The following is a 16,970-nucleotide window of genomic DNA, read 5'->3' on the forward strand; positions in this document are numbered from 1 at the left end:
AAACAAAAACAAAAAAAAGCTATTAAAACATAGAATATATATATATATAGGAAATACTTATATCACTTATATCACAGTATCACTCTTCTCTAGACTCTATGTTACAATTCTTTATGTGGTTTAGAATACTTGGTTTGTGGTCTTATCTTTTTTTTTTTTTTTTTTTTTTTACCGTATGTGTTATCCATATGACTGTGTGTTTTTGAACATATTGAATAAAAATTAAATAAATAAATAAATTTAAATAAAATAAAAACGAAAAAATTAAACCTTTAGTTATCTACACATGCCCATACAGAACGTGACCAGTAGAGGGCGGTGGTGCTCATTGACTCTCAGTAAAGTAAACGTGAAGAAAACCCACGTGTAGCCTCTGTAGCATTTAGCTGATGTTTGTTTACATGTCTCTGCAGGAGGAATAACTTCATGATTTCACATTTTTATCACATTTTTATCACATAAGCAGTAGATCTTTTATAAAACCCGACTGTGTGATAAACATGTCGTGCTCGGATCGTGAGTTTGAGCGCTGGAAGAGGCAGAGCGAGCAGAGGATGGACCAGAGTAAGAAGGGCGGGGTGGACGCGGACATAGCCGGGCTGGTGCGCTTCCTCAACGGCCTGGATCAGTACTTCACCACGTCCTCCTGCTCCGGACGGGTCATCCTCATAGACGGGGTACGAACGGAACAAAGATAAGACAGAAATATGTAGTTTTTAAGTCATCCAAAAAGTACAAGTACAAGCAGATAAGTGTCAGGTGTCCATAAAGCATAATTATATAAATGTTATCTACAAATAAAAATAGAATAGAATAATCAAAACAGAATAATAATATAGTAATACAAGATCTCAGTTATATACAAGAGACTGTAATGAAAAACAAGGGCTGGACTGGACTTAGGGTTATCTGATATCAGGGTGAGTTGTTGTACAGTTGTAGGGAGTATGGTATGTAGTAGTCCTGTAGTCCTGTATCTCTCAGTATCTCTCAGTGTTTGAGCGGAGCTGTTGGAGAGTGAGCTCCTCTGTCCCTCTAGTAAAGCTTCGCCCAGTGATCTAATCTGTGCTGTTGTGTTCCTTCCAGAGCGCAGAGAGCAGTGATGTCCAGAAGCAGAACTGTCAGTGGCTCTTCGTCTCCCACCAGAAGTGTACCACAGAGGAGCTGGTACGAAAATACAAGAGTTTGTGTTCACTGAAATCCATAAATGTTGAACCTAATTGAGATAGACTTCATAAACCTACCATATTAATCTTATGTCTTAATCTTAAATTTAATTCTTATTTTTGTTTATTTATACTAACTGAAAAGGCATTGAACTTTGTGTCAGTTTTTGTTTCTTTTGGATAGGCCCAGTAATTACAGAAATATGAACCATAAACCAGGTCAACACATCTGCATCTGAGAGTTAATCCACCTGAGAATTCTGACCTATCTCCAGCTCCGTTTAAACTATTGGGTTTTTAAATCCGTGTATCATTTGTTCATTTGAAAAAGAGAATGAAAAAAGACAACTTCAGTTTTAAATTTTGTGTTTAAATTAATAATGGAAAAAAATGATAATGGCCATTTCCCGTTTCTGTGACTTAAACTGCAATGCTGGACTTTTGCACCACACACGGACTGAACCGGGTCTACACCAGGACTGAGACCGGGACTGAGACCGGGACTGAGACCGGGACTGAGACCGGGACTGAGACCGGGACTGAGACCGGGACTGAGACCGGGAGACCGGGACCGACCGGTTGAGTCCTGTTTTAGTCCTCTTTTTAGTCCTGGTTTAGACCTGGTTCAGTCCTGGTTCAGTCCTGGTTTAGTCCTGGTTTAGTCCTGGTTTAGTCCTGGTTTAGTCCTGGTTCAGACCTGGTTCAGTCCTGGTTTAGTCCTGGTTTAGTCCTGGTTCAGACCTGGTTTAGACCTGGTTTAGACCCGGTTTAGTCCTGGTGTAGTTCTGTTTCAGTCCTGTTTCAGTCCTGGTTTCATTTTATTTTGAAAAACAAATGAACAAATGATACACAGATTTTTCTCCAATGTTCAGATGATATGATGAATGTTCCTAAAATGCAGATTCTACTTGTAATTGTGCAAATTCTAGGGTCTAGTCACTAACAGAAGTAGTCAAGTTTAACATTCATGAATTTGCCTGTATTGCACTTTACAATGTGAGTATAAATGTAATGAAAAGGGAACCAGCTCTTGCTCCTTTTCTGTGAGTGTGAAGTCATCTTTTAGAATCTGACGAGCACCATTTGAGGAACTCATTTGCTCCATGTCCATCAGCACATAGACTGAACATCGTGTGTGTGTGTCTGTGTTTGTGTGTGTGTGTGTGTCTGTGTGTGTGCGCGTGTGTGTGTGTGTGTGTGTGTGTGTGTAGGTGGAGGCTGTGGGCCGTTCCAGTGGAGACGCTGTACTGAAGTTTGAACCATTCGTGCTCCATGTGCAGTGTCGCAGACTGGACGACGCTCAGCTCATGGTCAGTCACTGACACATTTGGAACAGGATTCAAACTGAGCAGATACTTTTGTCCAAGCTCTGGAGTTGCCATAGTAACCATACTTTGGACAAATCAGATTTTTTGTGGATTTGTGCGAGCAAATAGACTCTTGGAATATGAACTGATTTACTGATAAATACTCATCAGACAGTGAAAATTGTGTATTTAATTTGTTAAAGAGGGGTGCTTATGAAAAAAATAAAAACAGTCCACAAGCCTACGTCCCCCATGCTCCAACATGACAATTCTACATAAATATACAAAAACATAATACATAAATATACATAGCAAGTTGACAAGCTTGATGTAATGTGCAGTAGTTTCATTATTTATTAGTTTATTTATTTATTTGTTCATTTCATTCATAAAGTATAAAAAGACATCAGCAGTGTCACAACATCAAACATGCAAGAAATGAAGGAAAAGGAGCAGAAAGAAGAGTTATCTTACGTTTTCTGCCCCATTTTTCCCTTTTCCAGACAAAACATCAACACCGATAGTTACTAAACCTTTCAAATCAGTACATTTCAGTTCAGGCACAATTATAGTTCTAGTTATTAATTATTAATATCATTAGCAGGATGCACGCTGATTGTGTTGTGATAGCGCTCTGAAAGGGGAGTGACATGGCAAATATGTTGTTTTTGGTGAATATAGTATTTCCAAATCAACAAAAGGTAACATAGTGATCTAAATATGTTATGTGTTAGCAGTTAATACCCCATAGAAGTGTAATACTCCCTCTTTAATAAGTGTTAGAAAACAGAGAAGAGCAAACTCTGACTTCATAATTAAAACCACTTGCTTTAATGGTTGTGATCAAATAGGTTTTTGTTTCTATTTTTAGGAGTAAACTCTGTGAAACTGTCAAACTTTGATATGAATACATTTAAGCTGAGACACGGATACTTTTTGGCTGTGATCCTGAATACTACTACTACTACTACTACTACTACTACTCTAACCTGTATAGAGTAATATTTAGTTAATACATGGATTATTGATGATTGATAAATGACATAAGCGATTTGTGTTTGCAGCATTCTGTGGCCGTAAACTCTGGCTTCAGGAACTCTGGCCTCACAGTCGGGAAAACACGCAAAATCATATCGGTATGTCAACGTACATGTGGGAGATGTCAGGACTAAACCTTTTAAAGCTGCACTGTGTAACTTTTCGGCTTGTCTGCACGGAGAGCTGATTTGTTTGTCTGCAATGTTTCACAGTATGACATTAAGTTTATCCGGCATTTATTCAATTACAGGTGTTTTTATTGTTATTGGGCTCGCCTTTCCACAGATCTGGCCTGTAAATTTGCTTAGTAGCGTCACCTGCCCGTCGCCATGAACATAGGAAGTTTAATGGCATGCGGCGGAACATTATGTGAGCTTTATGAACTGTATGTTTTGCATTTTCGTGCAGGCGATCCGTAGCACCCACGGTCTGGAGGTCCCTCTCACCCACCAGGGCGCTCTGCTGGTGACCCCTGACTACATTCACTTCCTGTGTCAAATCTGCAACCACAAGATGGAGGAGAACCTGAGACGCATTCACAGGTATATTACGACATTTCTTTCCATTTACTGTATATAGATTTATATAATTTATGTCTTATTTGACACCAGTCTCTTGCTCTTTTTTATTTCTACTTATTCAGAAGTTTATCACCATTTTTGTACTCTTTGTTATTGTAATATAATGTGATGTGTGAGCCTCTGTGTCCAATTAATTTCCCTTGTGGATCAATAAACTCGGTCGAAGTCTAAGGTATCTTTATAATGTTTCTGCAAATATAAGAAAAGTTAGCCTGATTCATCAGCCGGTTTCACTTCGTGGAAACCATCTGACCTCGCAGCGTTAGGATTCTTTCGCTCGACAGTAGGCGGGTACTTTTTAATTTAACCAGTCGCTGCTATTTGGTCGTGATGTACGTAAAGAGCGGCTAACGGGGCTAACTGATATATTAAGCTTTTTCCAAATCCTGTAAGAAGAAGGGCAATAGCGTCTTTCCCCTTGATAAAATTCACCAAACATTCTCTTTGTTCCGGCTTTAAATGCTCGATCTCGGGAATCATTGCCAACACAGAATGTATGGTGTCTTCGTTTACATCCATCTCGACCGCTTTGTTTACTGTTGTTCTGTACCACAAAAGGGACCCAATCTTGGCTTCACAGCTCTTCACTGATTGGTAGGTCTACAACTTCCGAGGTTTTTGCGAACTGTCTAGTGTATTCCAATTCCTGACCTAGTTGCTGGAGAGAAATGAAATTGAGCAGAGGCACTAGATGGCGCCAGCCTGGCTAAAGAAAAGTAACCAAAAATAAAAAACTCAGGGGTGGTGCCAGAAGTATTTTGCAGGTTTGTTTCACCATAATAAACTGCATAAAGACTGGGATACAGATTGTTAAAAGACAATAAGTTTTAGTACGGTAGTAGTTTTTGAGATTTTTGTTGTTTGTTGGCTACTTGTTCGTTGGCGATACACAACATAAAATTTTTTATTCATTTATTTATTTGTAATAAATAAATAAATAAAGTTTTATGGGGCTTGGGTTGCTTCTTTTTTTTTTTTTTTTTTTTTTTTTTTTTAAAGGTTTGTTCAGTTTTTGCTTTCTGAAAATCTGGCAACCCTAACTTAGAGCTGTATAATGTGTTTAACTCACTGTTCTAAGCTCTCTTTAATGAATTATGAACAATAATGTGGAGTTACTTATTTTACCATAGCTTCATTTAAACACTGGTTGTCTTTTTAACATTTTTAATCGAGATTAGATGACAAAACGAACTATAGCGCAGTGGAGATGTAATGGGGGGTAGAGTATAATGGGAATTTTTGGAGCAATGGTGTCTGGAATACACAAATCACCCTAAATACAACTTTGAATAGATAAAAAAAAAAAAAACAATTCTAACATAGTTCTTAAAGGTTGATTTTGCAGAATATGTCTCCCTTGTGATCTTGTGAGAATGACTCTTTTTCTTTTTCCCTTTCAGATTTACCGAGAACCTGCAGAAGGCTTTGGCAGCAGCAGACGTCCCCAGACTACATGTCCCAGAATGCCCCAGTGCACAGCCGCCTCAGACTGTAAACACGGATAAACCAGGAGAGGACTCAAAACAGAAGGTGTACAGGCGCAGACGGAAACAGCAGAGCCACAGTTACCACGACGACGGGAGAGATGCTAGTGACTGTAACCAGGACGACAATAGAGACAGTTGCCACGACGACAGTGACATCTCCCTGACAGAGCTCAATCACTGTCTGGATCTCTTCACATAATGTATTCTGGACCAAGACACAAGATGATTTACATGACGTTTTTTTTTACTCTGAATTAATTGTTCTGAATTAAAAAGTTCAGAATTAAAATATTGTCTTTCGAGTTTACATCAAAATAATAATTCTGAATTGAGGTTTACATGGAAAACACGTTAAATCGCCTTTTTTTTTATTCCACTCAACGTCTGGCGGTTGGGAAGGGTTCTGATTGGACAGGGACACCGGAAGAAAACACACACTTAAGCTGCTATTTGTTTTTCTGTCATCTCGCTTTTTCGTTATGCCACGGACAGAAACATGATACAAACTTTTTTCTGAGTTGTTCTGATGATAATTAAGCAGGAGCTGGAGATTTCTATCATCTCGCTTTACATCTGTCAGCTGAGAAGAGTGTCGGAGAAGGAAGGAAGAAGACAATCTGAGTCGACGGCAGCTCTACATCAGCCCACTCCCACATCCTGCTTGCAAATCCAAAGAGCAGTGAAGTAAAAGTAAAAATTATCCACTGTAAAAGTTTTCTTAAATAAAGTACAGATACCTAAAATTGTACTCAAGCATTGTACTTTTACTTTTGTACTTGGCTACCTTCCACCACTACTGTCACTGGATGAGCTGCTCCTACACAGCTTTAGTCTTCACTCAGACCTGCTCCAGTGTTTTCCAAAGTCTAGGTCCCTTGCCTTGGTAGTAGGTCCTGCCTTCCTACAGATGGATGCAGGATGACAACGCCATGTGTAGTCCGACTTCTCCAGGACAGTATCCCAGGTGTGTGAGAGTAAAAAAGCCCCCTTGACCCGGTTTGTGGTCCCATGGGCACTTTTTCTGTATTTCGATTGTTTTTTTAATCCAGTGATAATGTTTGTTGTCCTCTGTCCAAGTGATGTTTACTCTGTCCCGGTCCATAATGTGGTTCTCTCTTTTACAGTGGTCAGAAATGGGCGATTTGAGTTGCTCCTGTTTTGCTTTGTGCTTTGTTGCTGTTGAAAGTGACAGGCATGTAAGCACCAACCTTGATGGAGCTACCTTTTACCTTTAATTGAGTCAAGATAGGCAATTCCAGGGCTAAAATGAAAAAAAAATTATTCTAGTGAAGGTGTGTGGAGTTTAAAAACACAATGGCGTACTTCCGTTATCTTCCTTTACTTTACTTCCTTTACATCAGAAGGTGGAATAGTCGAAAAGAAGAAACCCTAAATTTGCAATGTTTGTGTGTTTTAACATGTGTGAATGAAACAAAACACAACTCCAGGCATGTTTGTGATGAGGAAACAACAAAAAAGCGTAATAATGGCCCTTACCACAATGCACAGTTACTCGAGTGCAGGACTTCTCTGTTGTGAACTCGTCTTTCCCTGAAGTGTCTTGTATCGTTACGTAATGGCTGCTTTAATCCTGAATCTCGTATATAAATTGTAGACATTGTGCGCTGATGTGTGCTGACAGCCCGCGCCTAAATATAAACTGTCCCGCTCTTTGGCGCACACTGGTGAGATGCGGAGTGGCCCTTTGGAGATTGTTCAGCCACACGTGAATGCACCATCGGCAGCAGCACTCACAAAGCTGAGACCAAGACTGTGATCAAGACTGAGAATCGGATCTTTGGGTTTTTATTTTTAATGATTAGAGTGATTTTGGAGCATGTTGTACTTCCAGGTGGTGATTCTTGTGGCCACGCTCATGCTGGTGTACTACTGCGAGTTCACGGACACGTTCAGACCCGTGCTCCAGGGCTTCGCGTGCAGAGACCCAGCCCTGAGTAAACCCGACCCGGGACCGGAGCAGAGCAGCCGGGTGCAGCCGGTCGTGCTCTACTCGGTGGTGTGGGGGCTGCCCGTCGTGCTGGTGAGTCTGTGCTTTGTGTTTTTATATTCTACTTAAAGCTACTATCTGTAATTAGACCTGGACTGTTTCTCACATATCACAACTAGATGCTTTATTAAGTAAAAGTACAGATACCAGAGCAAAAAAACTAAACAAACAAACAAAACAGTTCAACTTAAACAATGGAATCTATAGTTTTTTTTGTTTATTTTTATGTGGTCAAACTACAAATGTGCTGGAAAAAAAAAAAAAAAAACTCAGACTTTTCAGCAGGTCTCAAACTATAATAAAAATAAAAATACTTTGACTTTTTAGTCCTGTTCAATTCTAGTGGAATAGAAAGTACAGATACCTGCTCTCAAATGTAGTGAAGTAAAAGAAAAAAATATTCATTTTAAAATGTACTTAAGTAAAGAACAGATAACTCAAATTTATACTTAAGTACAGTCCTTCACAAATTTTACTTAGATACAGTAGTGGAATCTATCTATCGATCAATCTATCGATCTATGGTCTATTAGTGTGCAGTACAATGAGGTTTATTTGGTCTTCTGATAATTCCTGTTATTAGGTTCTTTTTTCAGACCAAGAGTTTGTTTTCATGCCTGACAGTTTCGACTGCTCACTAGTGAAATCAGCTCACCTGTATAAATCAGCTGACCGGACACGTCATAGCAACATCATGTGACCAGTCTGAGGGAGACCGCAGGGAGCAGTCGAAACTGTAATACTAACTGTAACTAATAACATGACAGTGTTCAGCTTTGGCCTGACAGATGAAGACCAGAGAGCACAGGTGAGTCTGAGCAAAGGCCAGGTGAAGGGAAGGGGGAGGGGCAACAGGTTTTACATCTGCCAAAAATTAAATTAACAGATGGTAGATTTAAAGGAACTGTATGTAAGATTTTGATTTTAAATTTCATAAACTTGACCTGGCTGTGTCTGCAGATAGGAGGTAAACATGCTCAAATTAAATAGAACTGTATCACTGTGGCCAGTATTCACAAGCACATTGGCATTCTCTGTCCACTAGGAGGCAGGGACATTGGTTTACTTTTGTTTACAAGGCTGCTGCCTCCCTATATTTCTACTTTAATCACACATCACATCCTTGTGATCTAATGATCAGCTGTTGCTCTCTGTCCGTGATTCCTGCATGGAGCTGGGTAAAAAAAGTCTTTGACTGCTCAGCTCCTCTTGCTTAGAACATGTTGCAGAAAGACTGGAAACTGACTGAACTCTTGTCCTTAAATGCTTTTAGGTCTAATGTGAAAGCATCAGAGCCTCAATAATGTGCTCTTGTTTCTCCTAATCTGTGGTCATGTCATTTTGTTCTTGTTTGTATGAATGTTGGAAATATGTGTAATTACTGCTTCTTGGCCAGGACCTCCCTGAAAAAGAGGTGTTTAATCTCAGTGGTTAAATGGTTAAATAAATAAATAAAATGACATTTACTGATAACAGTTATTCAACTCAAGGAGTGGATTCTGGAGGTTCTGAGCTTTCACATGAGATTTGATCTGTCCATAAACTGAGAATGAGACAAACTTGTGTGTTTCCTGTGTCTGCTCTTGTTTTTTGTTCAGACTCACTGTGTTCTCTGCTCCTCTGAAAACAACAGGGCCAGTCTAGTTTGTAATGGTCCACTGTTATATAATGTGATAGTAGCAGACTAGTAGTAGACTATCACTATGGTCATGGTTTGTCACAACATTGTAATCCATGTATGGTTTAGCTCATGTACTGTGTCGTAGATCTCTGGAGTGGAGCTGGTGCTGTTCCTATTCCATAACTCGGCTCACCTGTACGACCAGGACAAGGTGGTGATGGTGGGAGACTGCTGCTACGTCAACCCCATGGTGCGCCGGACCTTCCGCTTCATTGGTACTGCAACAGAACACTCTGAAGAAACATTAAGGAGAACTGAGGCCAATATATGTACTTCTGATTTTAGAATAGCTTCATTTATCATCTCATTCTATGGCACTATATGACACTGTTCTGGTGTCTAGTCATGAACATGTTATTACCGTAAAATCCAGACTATTGAGCGCACCTGAATATACACCGCATCAACTAGATTTTAAGAAAATTTTAAAATTGTACATATATAGACCGCACCTGAATATAAGCCACAGGTGTCCACATCAGAACGTTATTAAGTTCGGGCCGTCTGCTTTTATCACCTCTGAAAGCTTTCGTCATCTTTTTGCGTTGAGTCAGTTTGTCACGCTGTCGTTGCCAAAATCTCACTATTGACTCACTGATGCCGAGCTCACGTGCAGCAGCTTTATTTCCTTCTTCAACAGCCACATCAATCGCCTTTAACTTAAAAGCTGCATCATCTGCATTTCTTCGTGTGTTTTCCATGAGGAGTGTGTGTGTATGAAGCACAAAATAACTCAAAACTCAATCAAACTAGAATCTTCCTCAGCGCATCACCCCCATCTCTCCTGCAGAGAGATTCTCTGTCCTGTCTGTATCGTGTCAGTGTCTTGGAGGATTTCAGCAGATTTCAGATTATTTCGGGGGCGGGGTTAGTTCTGTCAATCAGGTATGAGTGGATGTTCGGCTACTGAAGTTTGAGACGTTTCTTCTCGTCATTTACACACGCGGGTAAGACGTGTCCCTCTCACTAATGTTAATTTTGCATCATAACTTATTTTATCACACGTCAATAAACTATTTGAGTGCGCTGACAATATCGCCAGCTAGTGTCGCAACTTCATCTTAACCCTAGATCCATGTGTGAACCGCACAGACAGCGACATTTTCTGCACCGTATCCTCTGTATTGCCAAACCATAGACCGTTTATTGATTGGACATTGCCAAACAAAGAATCCGTCCATATATTCGCCGCATCGTTTTATTAGTCGCAGGGTTCACAATGTGAGAAAAAAGTAGCAGCTTATAGTCCGGAATTTATGGTAATTTGTCTGGAATGTTTCACAGTATGGCATTAAACACAGAAAAATGGGTGACATTACTAGGCCAAGTTACATGTCACATCTGTGGAGAGGTGAACTCACTCACAGTAAGAATGCATGTTTTCCGAATCAATAACAAAACCTGCAGTTGAATACATTTCATTTTAGGAATTTTCCAGGCGAAGCGATACTATCTCCAGGAAGATTAGCAGGTGGCAGACCCTCCATCTAAAAAGTTCCATAGTGCGTCTTTATAAAATTCCCAAATGGAGGCCAAGTGTTGTTTTCAAACTGCTCTGAGACGCTCTAAAATCCAACAAGTATTCCTCCAATCCTTGTTTTCTAACCCACATTTTGTCCCATAGGCGTATATGCGTTCGGCCTCTTCTCCACGGACATCTTCGTAAACGCGGGCCAGCTGGTAACAGGAAGTCTGACCCCTCACTTCCTGTCAGTGTGCCAGCCCAACTACACGGCTCTGAGCTGCCAGGACACGCCCCTGTTCATCAGCCAATCAGAAGCCTGCACCGGACCCGCTCCCGATGTGACCAGAGCGCGCAAGTCCTTCCCTTGCAAAGAGGCAGCGCTGAGCCTCTACACGGCGCTCTACCTGACTGTGAGTTCTGGTTCTGGTTCTGAAGGACATCTGTTCTGTAAAATGAAATGGGATAACACAATTTGAAGTCCGAAAATATAAAAGATAAACGATAATATTGGTCCACGGATTGGGGCTATACACAAACACACAGAGACATTCTTAAGTCCCTTTAGCTCCAAGTTGAGATGGTCTGAAATCCACAGAGTATTCCTCCAGTGTACACACGCCTTCACCAGACTCAATATGATCATTTCAACACTAAAATACCATCTAAACTTTGACACTAACAGCCATTATTTTTCACTTTACTACATATATACCTTCCCATTCAAACTGAGAATATAGAAAGATCCATGACTCTCTAAGATGTAAGTACACCACTGGGTTCTAAGGCGGTATTTGAAGTTTTGGTGCTTTCTGTGACTTTATACCTTGTGGATAGATCAGCATGAAGGTTTTATATTTCGTAAGATGTAGATGTATATTTAGGCTTCAGAAATAGGATTCAATTTCTATTGCATGTGCAGTCGCCTAGTGGGAGAACATAAGCCATCTAACCCCAGTATGACCACAACATATGTGCTCTAGGGCAAGACACTTCATCTGCCTGGCTTACACTGTATATGAATATTTAGCATAGACACAAATGAGCAGTTACCCTTCTGTTCGTCCCTCTCTATGATTATTTTAAAGTAAAAGTATTAGACTTCTATGGCGTATGATCTGCTAACACATAACATAATATGATCACCACCTTACTAAAGCTGTAATGAAAACATGTCGAGAGGAGCAAGCTGAGGTGGCTTGGGCATCTGTTCCGTGTCTCCTCGGAGAGGTGTTCCAGGCACGTCCCAGCAGGAGGAGGCCCCGGGGAAGTCCCAGGACACACTGGAGGGACTATGTCTCTCAGCTGGCCTGGGAATGCCTCGGGATCCCCCCGGAAATGCTGGAGGAAGTGTGTGTGGAGAGGGAAGTCTGGGTCTGTTTCATTTTTAACACTCTGTGACCCCCTTAGTTCATAAGCTTAGACCTTTGTGCAAGCATGTACTGCTTAGGAGGGTTTGAAAAGGGCCCAGGAGAGACCACAACATTACATGTGCAGAGTAAACTAAAACATGCAAAAACGTGCAGTTATGTATGTTTGTTTGGGTTTTTTGGACCTTCTCCAGGTGATGTCTGATAGTTTCTGCTGTATTGTCTTGCAGGTGTATGTGATGTCCTGTGTGGGCACTCGTGCGGGGCGTCTCTCTGCTCCTCTGCTCTGTCTGTCTCTGCTCACTCTGGCCCTGCTCACCGGCTTCAACAGAGTGGCCGAGTATCGCAACCACTGGAGCGACGTCATCACCGGACAGGCTGTAGGGGGCGCCGTCGCTGCCTTCCTGGTGAGGGCTCACACAGCTCTGTGAACTTGGCTGTAGTTGGTAGAGACGTTTGTCCACTAACACTGAGGTTGACAGTTCAGTCCTGATACTGGTATCTCCACGTGCAAGACACATCATCCAGTTTAGATGTAAAAGTGTGGTTTGGTTTGTCAGGACACTTGTGGCAACACATCTTACCGTAAAATTAAACAAATGTAACATTGAGAGTATTCCTCAGCTCAGTCTGAATCTACTGTGGAGAAAAACATTAGCATGATCAGACAAGTGACATTTCTCAGACTGGATTAATCAAATTTTGAGAGCCCCACTCTGAGATCATGAGATGACATTCAAGTCAATGCAGCCTCAGTTTGATTTTTCCCTATAGTCTATAGAACCACATACAAACTACATACACATAACCAAATACAAAAGATGTAATATAATATGAGTAATAACATAAAAAAGAGCCAGGGTTTCCGAGGTAAAATCTCTTCTGGCTGATTGTCAGGGTCTTACAAAAATGTGTAATGAGGTCAAAATGTTATGTAGTCATGTGATGGATAGATTTAAAAATGTCTCTTACATTCATCCACTCTTTTAAAATAACTCCCCAGATTTCTATTTATACTTTCACTATTGAGTTTAAATGGGGCAAAGCGCTGCAGGACACACTCAGAGTCGTGTCCTGAGTGCGTCTGAAGTGTCCAGCGTCTTTGGCTCAAAAGTGGGTCAGCGGATGAACCACAGGGAGCCTCTTGTGTGTGTTTGGAGCCATGTCATAGTAACATGCTGTTATGATGGTCAGGTGGTCTATGTGCGTGATAGTAGTGTAGTAGAAGTAGTCACAATACAAAAATTTTGAACTCATTTTTGATACTCAGGAATAGACTGATTGATACTTGAATTGATACTGATTTCGATACCACAAAAAAACAGACATTCTAAAGCGATTCAGGAAAGGTTTAGTATCTACTTTTTTAGTATCAACACCTGCTCTGTGATGGTCAGGTGGTATAACATGTGTTTGTGACGGTCAGGTGGTGTTTGTGGTGCACGTGTTCAGAGAGGACCCAGAGGAGATGATCAGGAGCACCTCAGATAACACCATCCACACAGAGGAGCACGTCCCTCACATCAACCACATCGACGACGACGATGACAAGTACATCATGGCACAGGTGAGTTTGGATTAAAGTCATACTATGAAACTTTTTTGCCCAAAAAATGACTAAAATGAAAGCATGTTTTTTTCATTTTCATTGTGTTAATTGCACTGAGCAACATACGTTCAGCTCCACAAACTGACCCTTATTTGGCCTGGAGGAAGGCCTCTTTCTCTTTGCCTTTTTCCATGAAAATGTTGTTTCTTTGATTATAATTTTCTAGCCTGATTCATCAGCTGGTTTCACTTTGTGGAAATCGTCTGACCTCGCAGCATTAGGATTCGTTCACTTTTTTATTTAACCAGTCACTGCTATTTGGTCGTGATGTATGTAATATGCCAAATCCTGGAGGAAGAAGGGCAATAACGTCTTTCCCCTTGATAAAATTCACCAAACATTCTCTTTGTTCCGGCTTTAAATCCTAGATCTTGGGAATCGTTGCAATACAGAATGTCTGTCTTCGTCTACATCCATCTCGACCGCTTTGTTTACTGTTGTGCTGTACCACAAAATGGACCCAGACAGGTGCTTGAGTTTGACATCATGGCTTCACAGCTCTTCACTGATTGGCTGGTGCCCTAACTCGCACTTCCAGGGTTTTTGCGAACCATCTAGTGTATTCTGATTCCTGAACTAGTCGCTGGAGAGAAATGAAATTGAGTGGAGGCACTAGGTGGCACCAGCCTGGCGAATAATCTTCAACGGTATGGCATAAAATGTATCTATCTCCATGTTCTAAGTGTGGTTTTATCTTTCTATTTCCATGGAATCACGCAAATAAAATTACTTGATAACAGAAATCAGTCTACTGTGTAACAAAATATTCCCAATAGTACACATAAAAAATACCCACAATAAATACTGATCCCCAAAAATGATTATCTCACCTCTCATGCATTGAACAGTAAGTTGATAATGTAATTATTATAACGGGACATATACATTTATCCAGGCTGGCACCACCTAGTGCCTCCACTCAGTTTCATTTCTCTCCAGTGACTAGGTCGGGAGTCAGAATACACTAGACGGTTTGCAAAAACCCTGGAAGTGTGAGTCTGGGCACCAGCCAATCAACGAAGACTTCTATTAGATAGATTTCTATTAAGTGAAACAGTCTGATGAATCAGGCTACTATAAATTAGTTACAAATTAAAATGTTCTAACCTCTTTTATCCTGTGTTCTTTTGTTCTCTACAGTCTCCGGGATCCTTCAATGAGGTCACATGACTATGACTCAACACGGTCCACCACACCACCGCCGAAGCTGCTACTGCCCGTCCACTTTCATTTGTGTAGTACTTTTAACTATGCACTGCTGACTACGCAGTACTGTACACTGAATAACTGAATACGATACTAGTGTAAATATTCTCATTCTCTTCCTTTTTCTGTACCACACCGTTAGAACTGTATAAGAAACGTGTCTCATCAGACCCACATGTGCCCCATCCCCTGGTGCCTGCATCATATCGAGTGTGGAAGTGGATCTTTTTTACGTCCATGATTCTTTTTTTAATATACTACAACACAAAACTGCCATGATTTGTAAAAACTGTCTATATGAATCCAACACACGTTTTTGATTTTGTTTCATTTTGGTTCTTTTTATTGCACTGAAAAACTTGAAAACCATCCTTTCTCTGAGCGGGCTTGCACTCCCACAAACCTGACTCTTATCTGACCCTAAGAAGGACCTCCTCCTGCTTGTTTCCATGGAAATGTTGTTATGTGCCACCTCCATAAAGTTCCATACTGTACCTTTTAAAATATTCTGTACAGACTTGAAGCCATTAAGTGAGGAACACAATAGGTTTCAGAATAAAGTTTTATTTGTAACTTGGGGAAATTGGTTTGTAGACACATTTGCACATCAGCATATACAAGACATCAAAACTGACAATCATTCATTATATAATTATAGTTTAATTTTATATTTAATGTGTTTAAAAGTAAATAAATAAATACAGATCTTCAAACAAATGACAAATAATATGGATTTAAAACATGGATTTATCTAGCATTTTACAAACTTAACGAGATTGATGACAGGCAAAGCTCATTATAAGCAACTTTGGATGTGGAACATTGCCTTAATAGAGTTATAATTAAAGCTATAATTTAGTTAAAGCCACAATATGTAACTTTTTAGCCATAAAATAAAAGCCTGAGTTATTTGGCCCATACGAATGCTTCCTGCTTGTTCCCACTGAAATGTTCTTTTGGCTATAATATTCCACAGTATTGCATAAAACATATCTGTCTTTAGTTAAAATGTTCCAGAGTCTGGCTTTAAGATCAGGGTGACCAGACGTCCCTACTTACCCTGGACAGTCCTAGTTTTGAGCCCTGTGTCCCCTGTCCCAACAGATTTGTCCCAGTTTTATACCAGAAATGTTCCAGGTGTCTCTATTTTTGACCAATTTACTCCCTGCTGACAGTAAAGAGAGGCATAAATTGTCATTTGTTTAGGTAAAATACTGAAAATCTGCTTAAAAATGATCAAAACACAAAGAAAATGTGACTAAACTGATTCACATTAGTGCCGAGTGCAGAACAATTTTCCTTAGTTCTGCACTCGTTTCACAATTTTATTATTACTAGCAAATCCAAACCAGGGATTTCCCAGTTTTTTGTTTTAAAAATCTGATCACTCTATTTAAGATTCTGCCTGGACCATGCATGTGACTACCACCTTCAGAAAGTTACACACTGTACCTTTTTCAACATTAATCAGTAAATAGTCATTGTACATTAAAAACTGCCTTTTACCTGAAGTGTACACGCCTGTTTATATCTATTTATGCTCATATATACAGTCTATGATCATGTCGTACGCAGAATGCAAACAGGTAAATCAGTCAGATTTAGACAATTTGTAACTTCTGAACGTCCAGATTCAGTCCTGCAGAGGTGGGGACTTACAAATCGTGACTTGGACTCGAGTCAGACTTGAGTCACTATTTTTAGGACTTGAGACTTGACTTGATAAAATGGAGTAAGACTTGGGACTTGGCTGCGACTTGCAGGTCAGTGACTTGGGACTTGACAGTGTCTTAAAGCCTGTGACTTGAGAAGGCACTTTTAAATCTGAATTCTTTCTATTCTGTCTGTAATGATTCACAGAAAGATCTTGTCAAGACATTTAAAAAAGAAAATATTGCATTTCTACAACTCTTACATACTCTATAAATACACATATATAAATATACTATGACTTTTAAGTACAGTTTAGTTTAAAAGTCATAAATTGCAAAAATCTAAGCTCTATTTGGTACTTTGGTTTAAAGACTTGAAATGGCATGGTTTGGCAAGGCAAGG

The 16,970-nt window shown here is 40.1% G+C and overlaps 2 protein-coding genes across 2 annotated transcripts; both read left to right on the forward strand.

The window, feature by feature from the left end:
• Window positions 1-359: 359 nt before the first annotated feature.
• On the forward strand, window positions 360-6,327 carry tyw3 (tRNA-yW synthesizing protein 3 homolog (S. cerevisiae)). The gene is made up of 6 exons (XM_020919890.2): window positions 360-677; window positions 1,087-1,167; window positions 2,378-2,476; window positions 3,538-3,609; window positions 3,920-4,053; window positions 5,493-6,327. The coding sequence occupies exons 1-6, from the start codon at window positions 501-503 to the stop codon at window positions 5,776-5,778; spliced, it is 849 nt and encodes a 282-aa protein (XP_020775549.1). The 5' UTR covers window positions 360-500; the 3' UTR covers window positions 5,779-6,327.
• A 1,086-nt stretch (window positions 6,328-7,413) lies between these two features.
• Window positions 7,414-15,378, forward strand: LOC110155724 (phospholipid phosphatase-related protein type 5-like). The gene is made up of 6 exons (XM_020919880.2): window positions 7,414-7,620; window positions 9,354-9,483; window positions 10,893-11,143; window positions 12,331-12,507; window positions 13,527-13,667; window positions 14,850-15,378. The coding sequence occupies exons 1-6, from the start codon at window positions 7,417-7,419 to the stop codon at window positions 14,877-14,879; spliced, it is 933 nt and encodes a 310-aa protein (XP_020775539.2). The 5' UTR covers window positions 7,414-7,416; the 3' UTR covers window positions 14,880-15,378.
• The last annotated feature ends 1,592 nt before the right edge of the window (window positions 15,379-16,970 follow it).

This window comes from Boleophthalmus pectinirostris, unplaced genomic scaffold, assembly GCF_026225935.1.
Source record: "Boleophthalmus pectinirostris isolate CB_2022bp ecotype Guang Dong unplaced genomic scaffold, ASM2622593v1 HiC_scaffold_16, whole genome shotgun sequence".
NCBI lineage: Eukaryota > Metazoa > Chordata > Actinopteri > Gobiiformes > Gobiidae > Boleophthalmus > Boleophthalmus pectinirostris.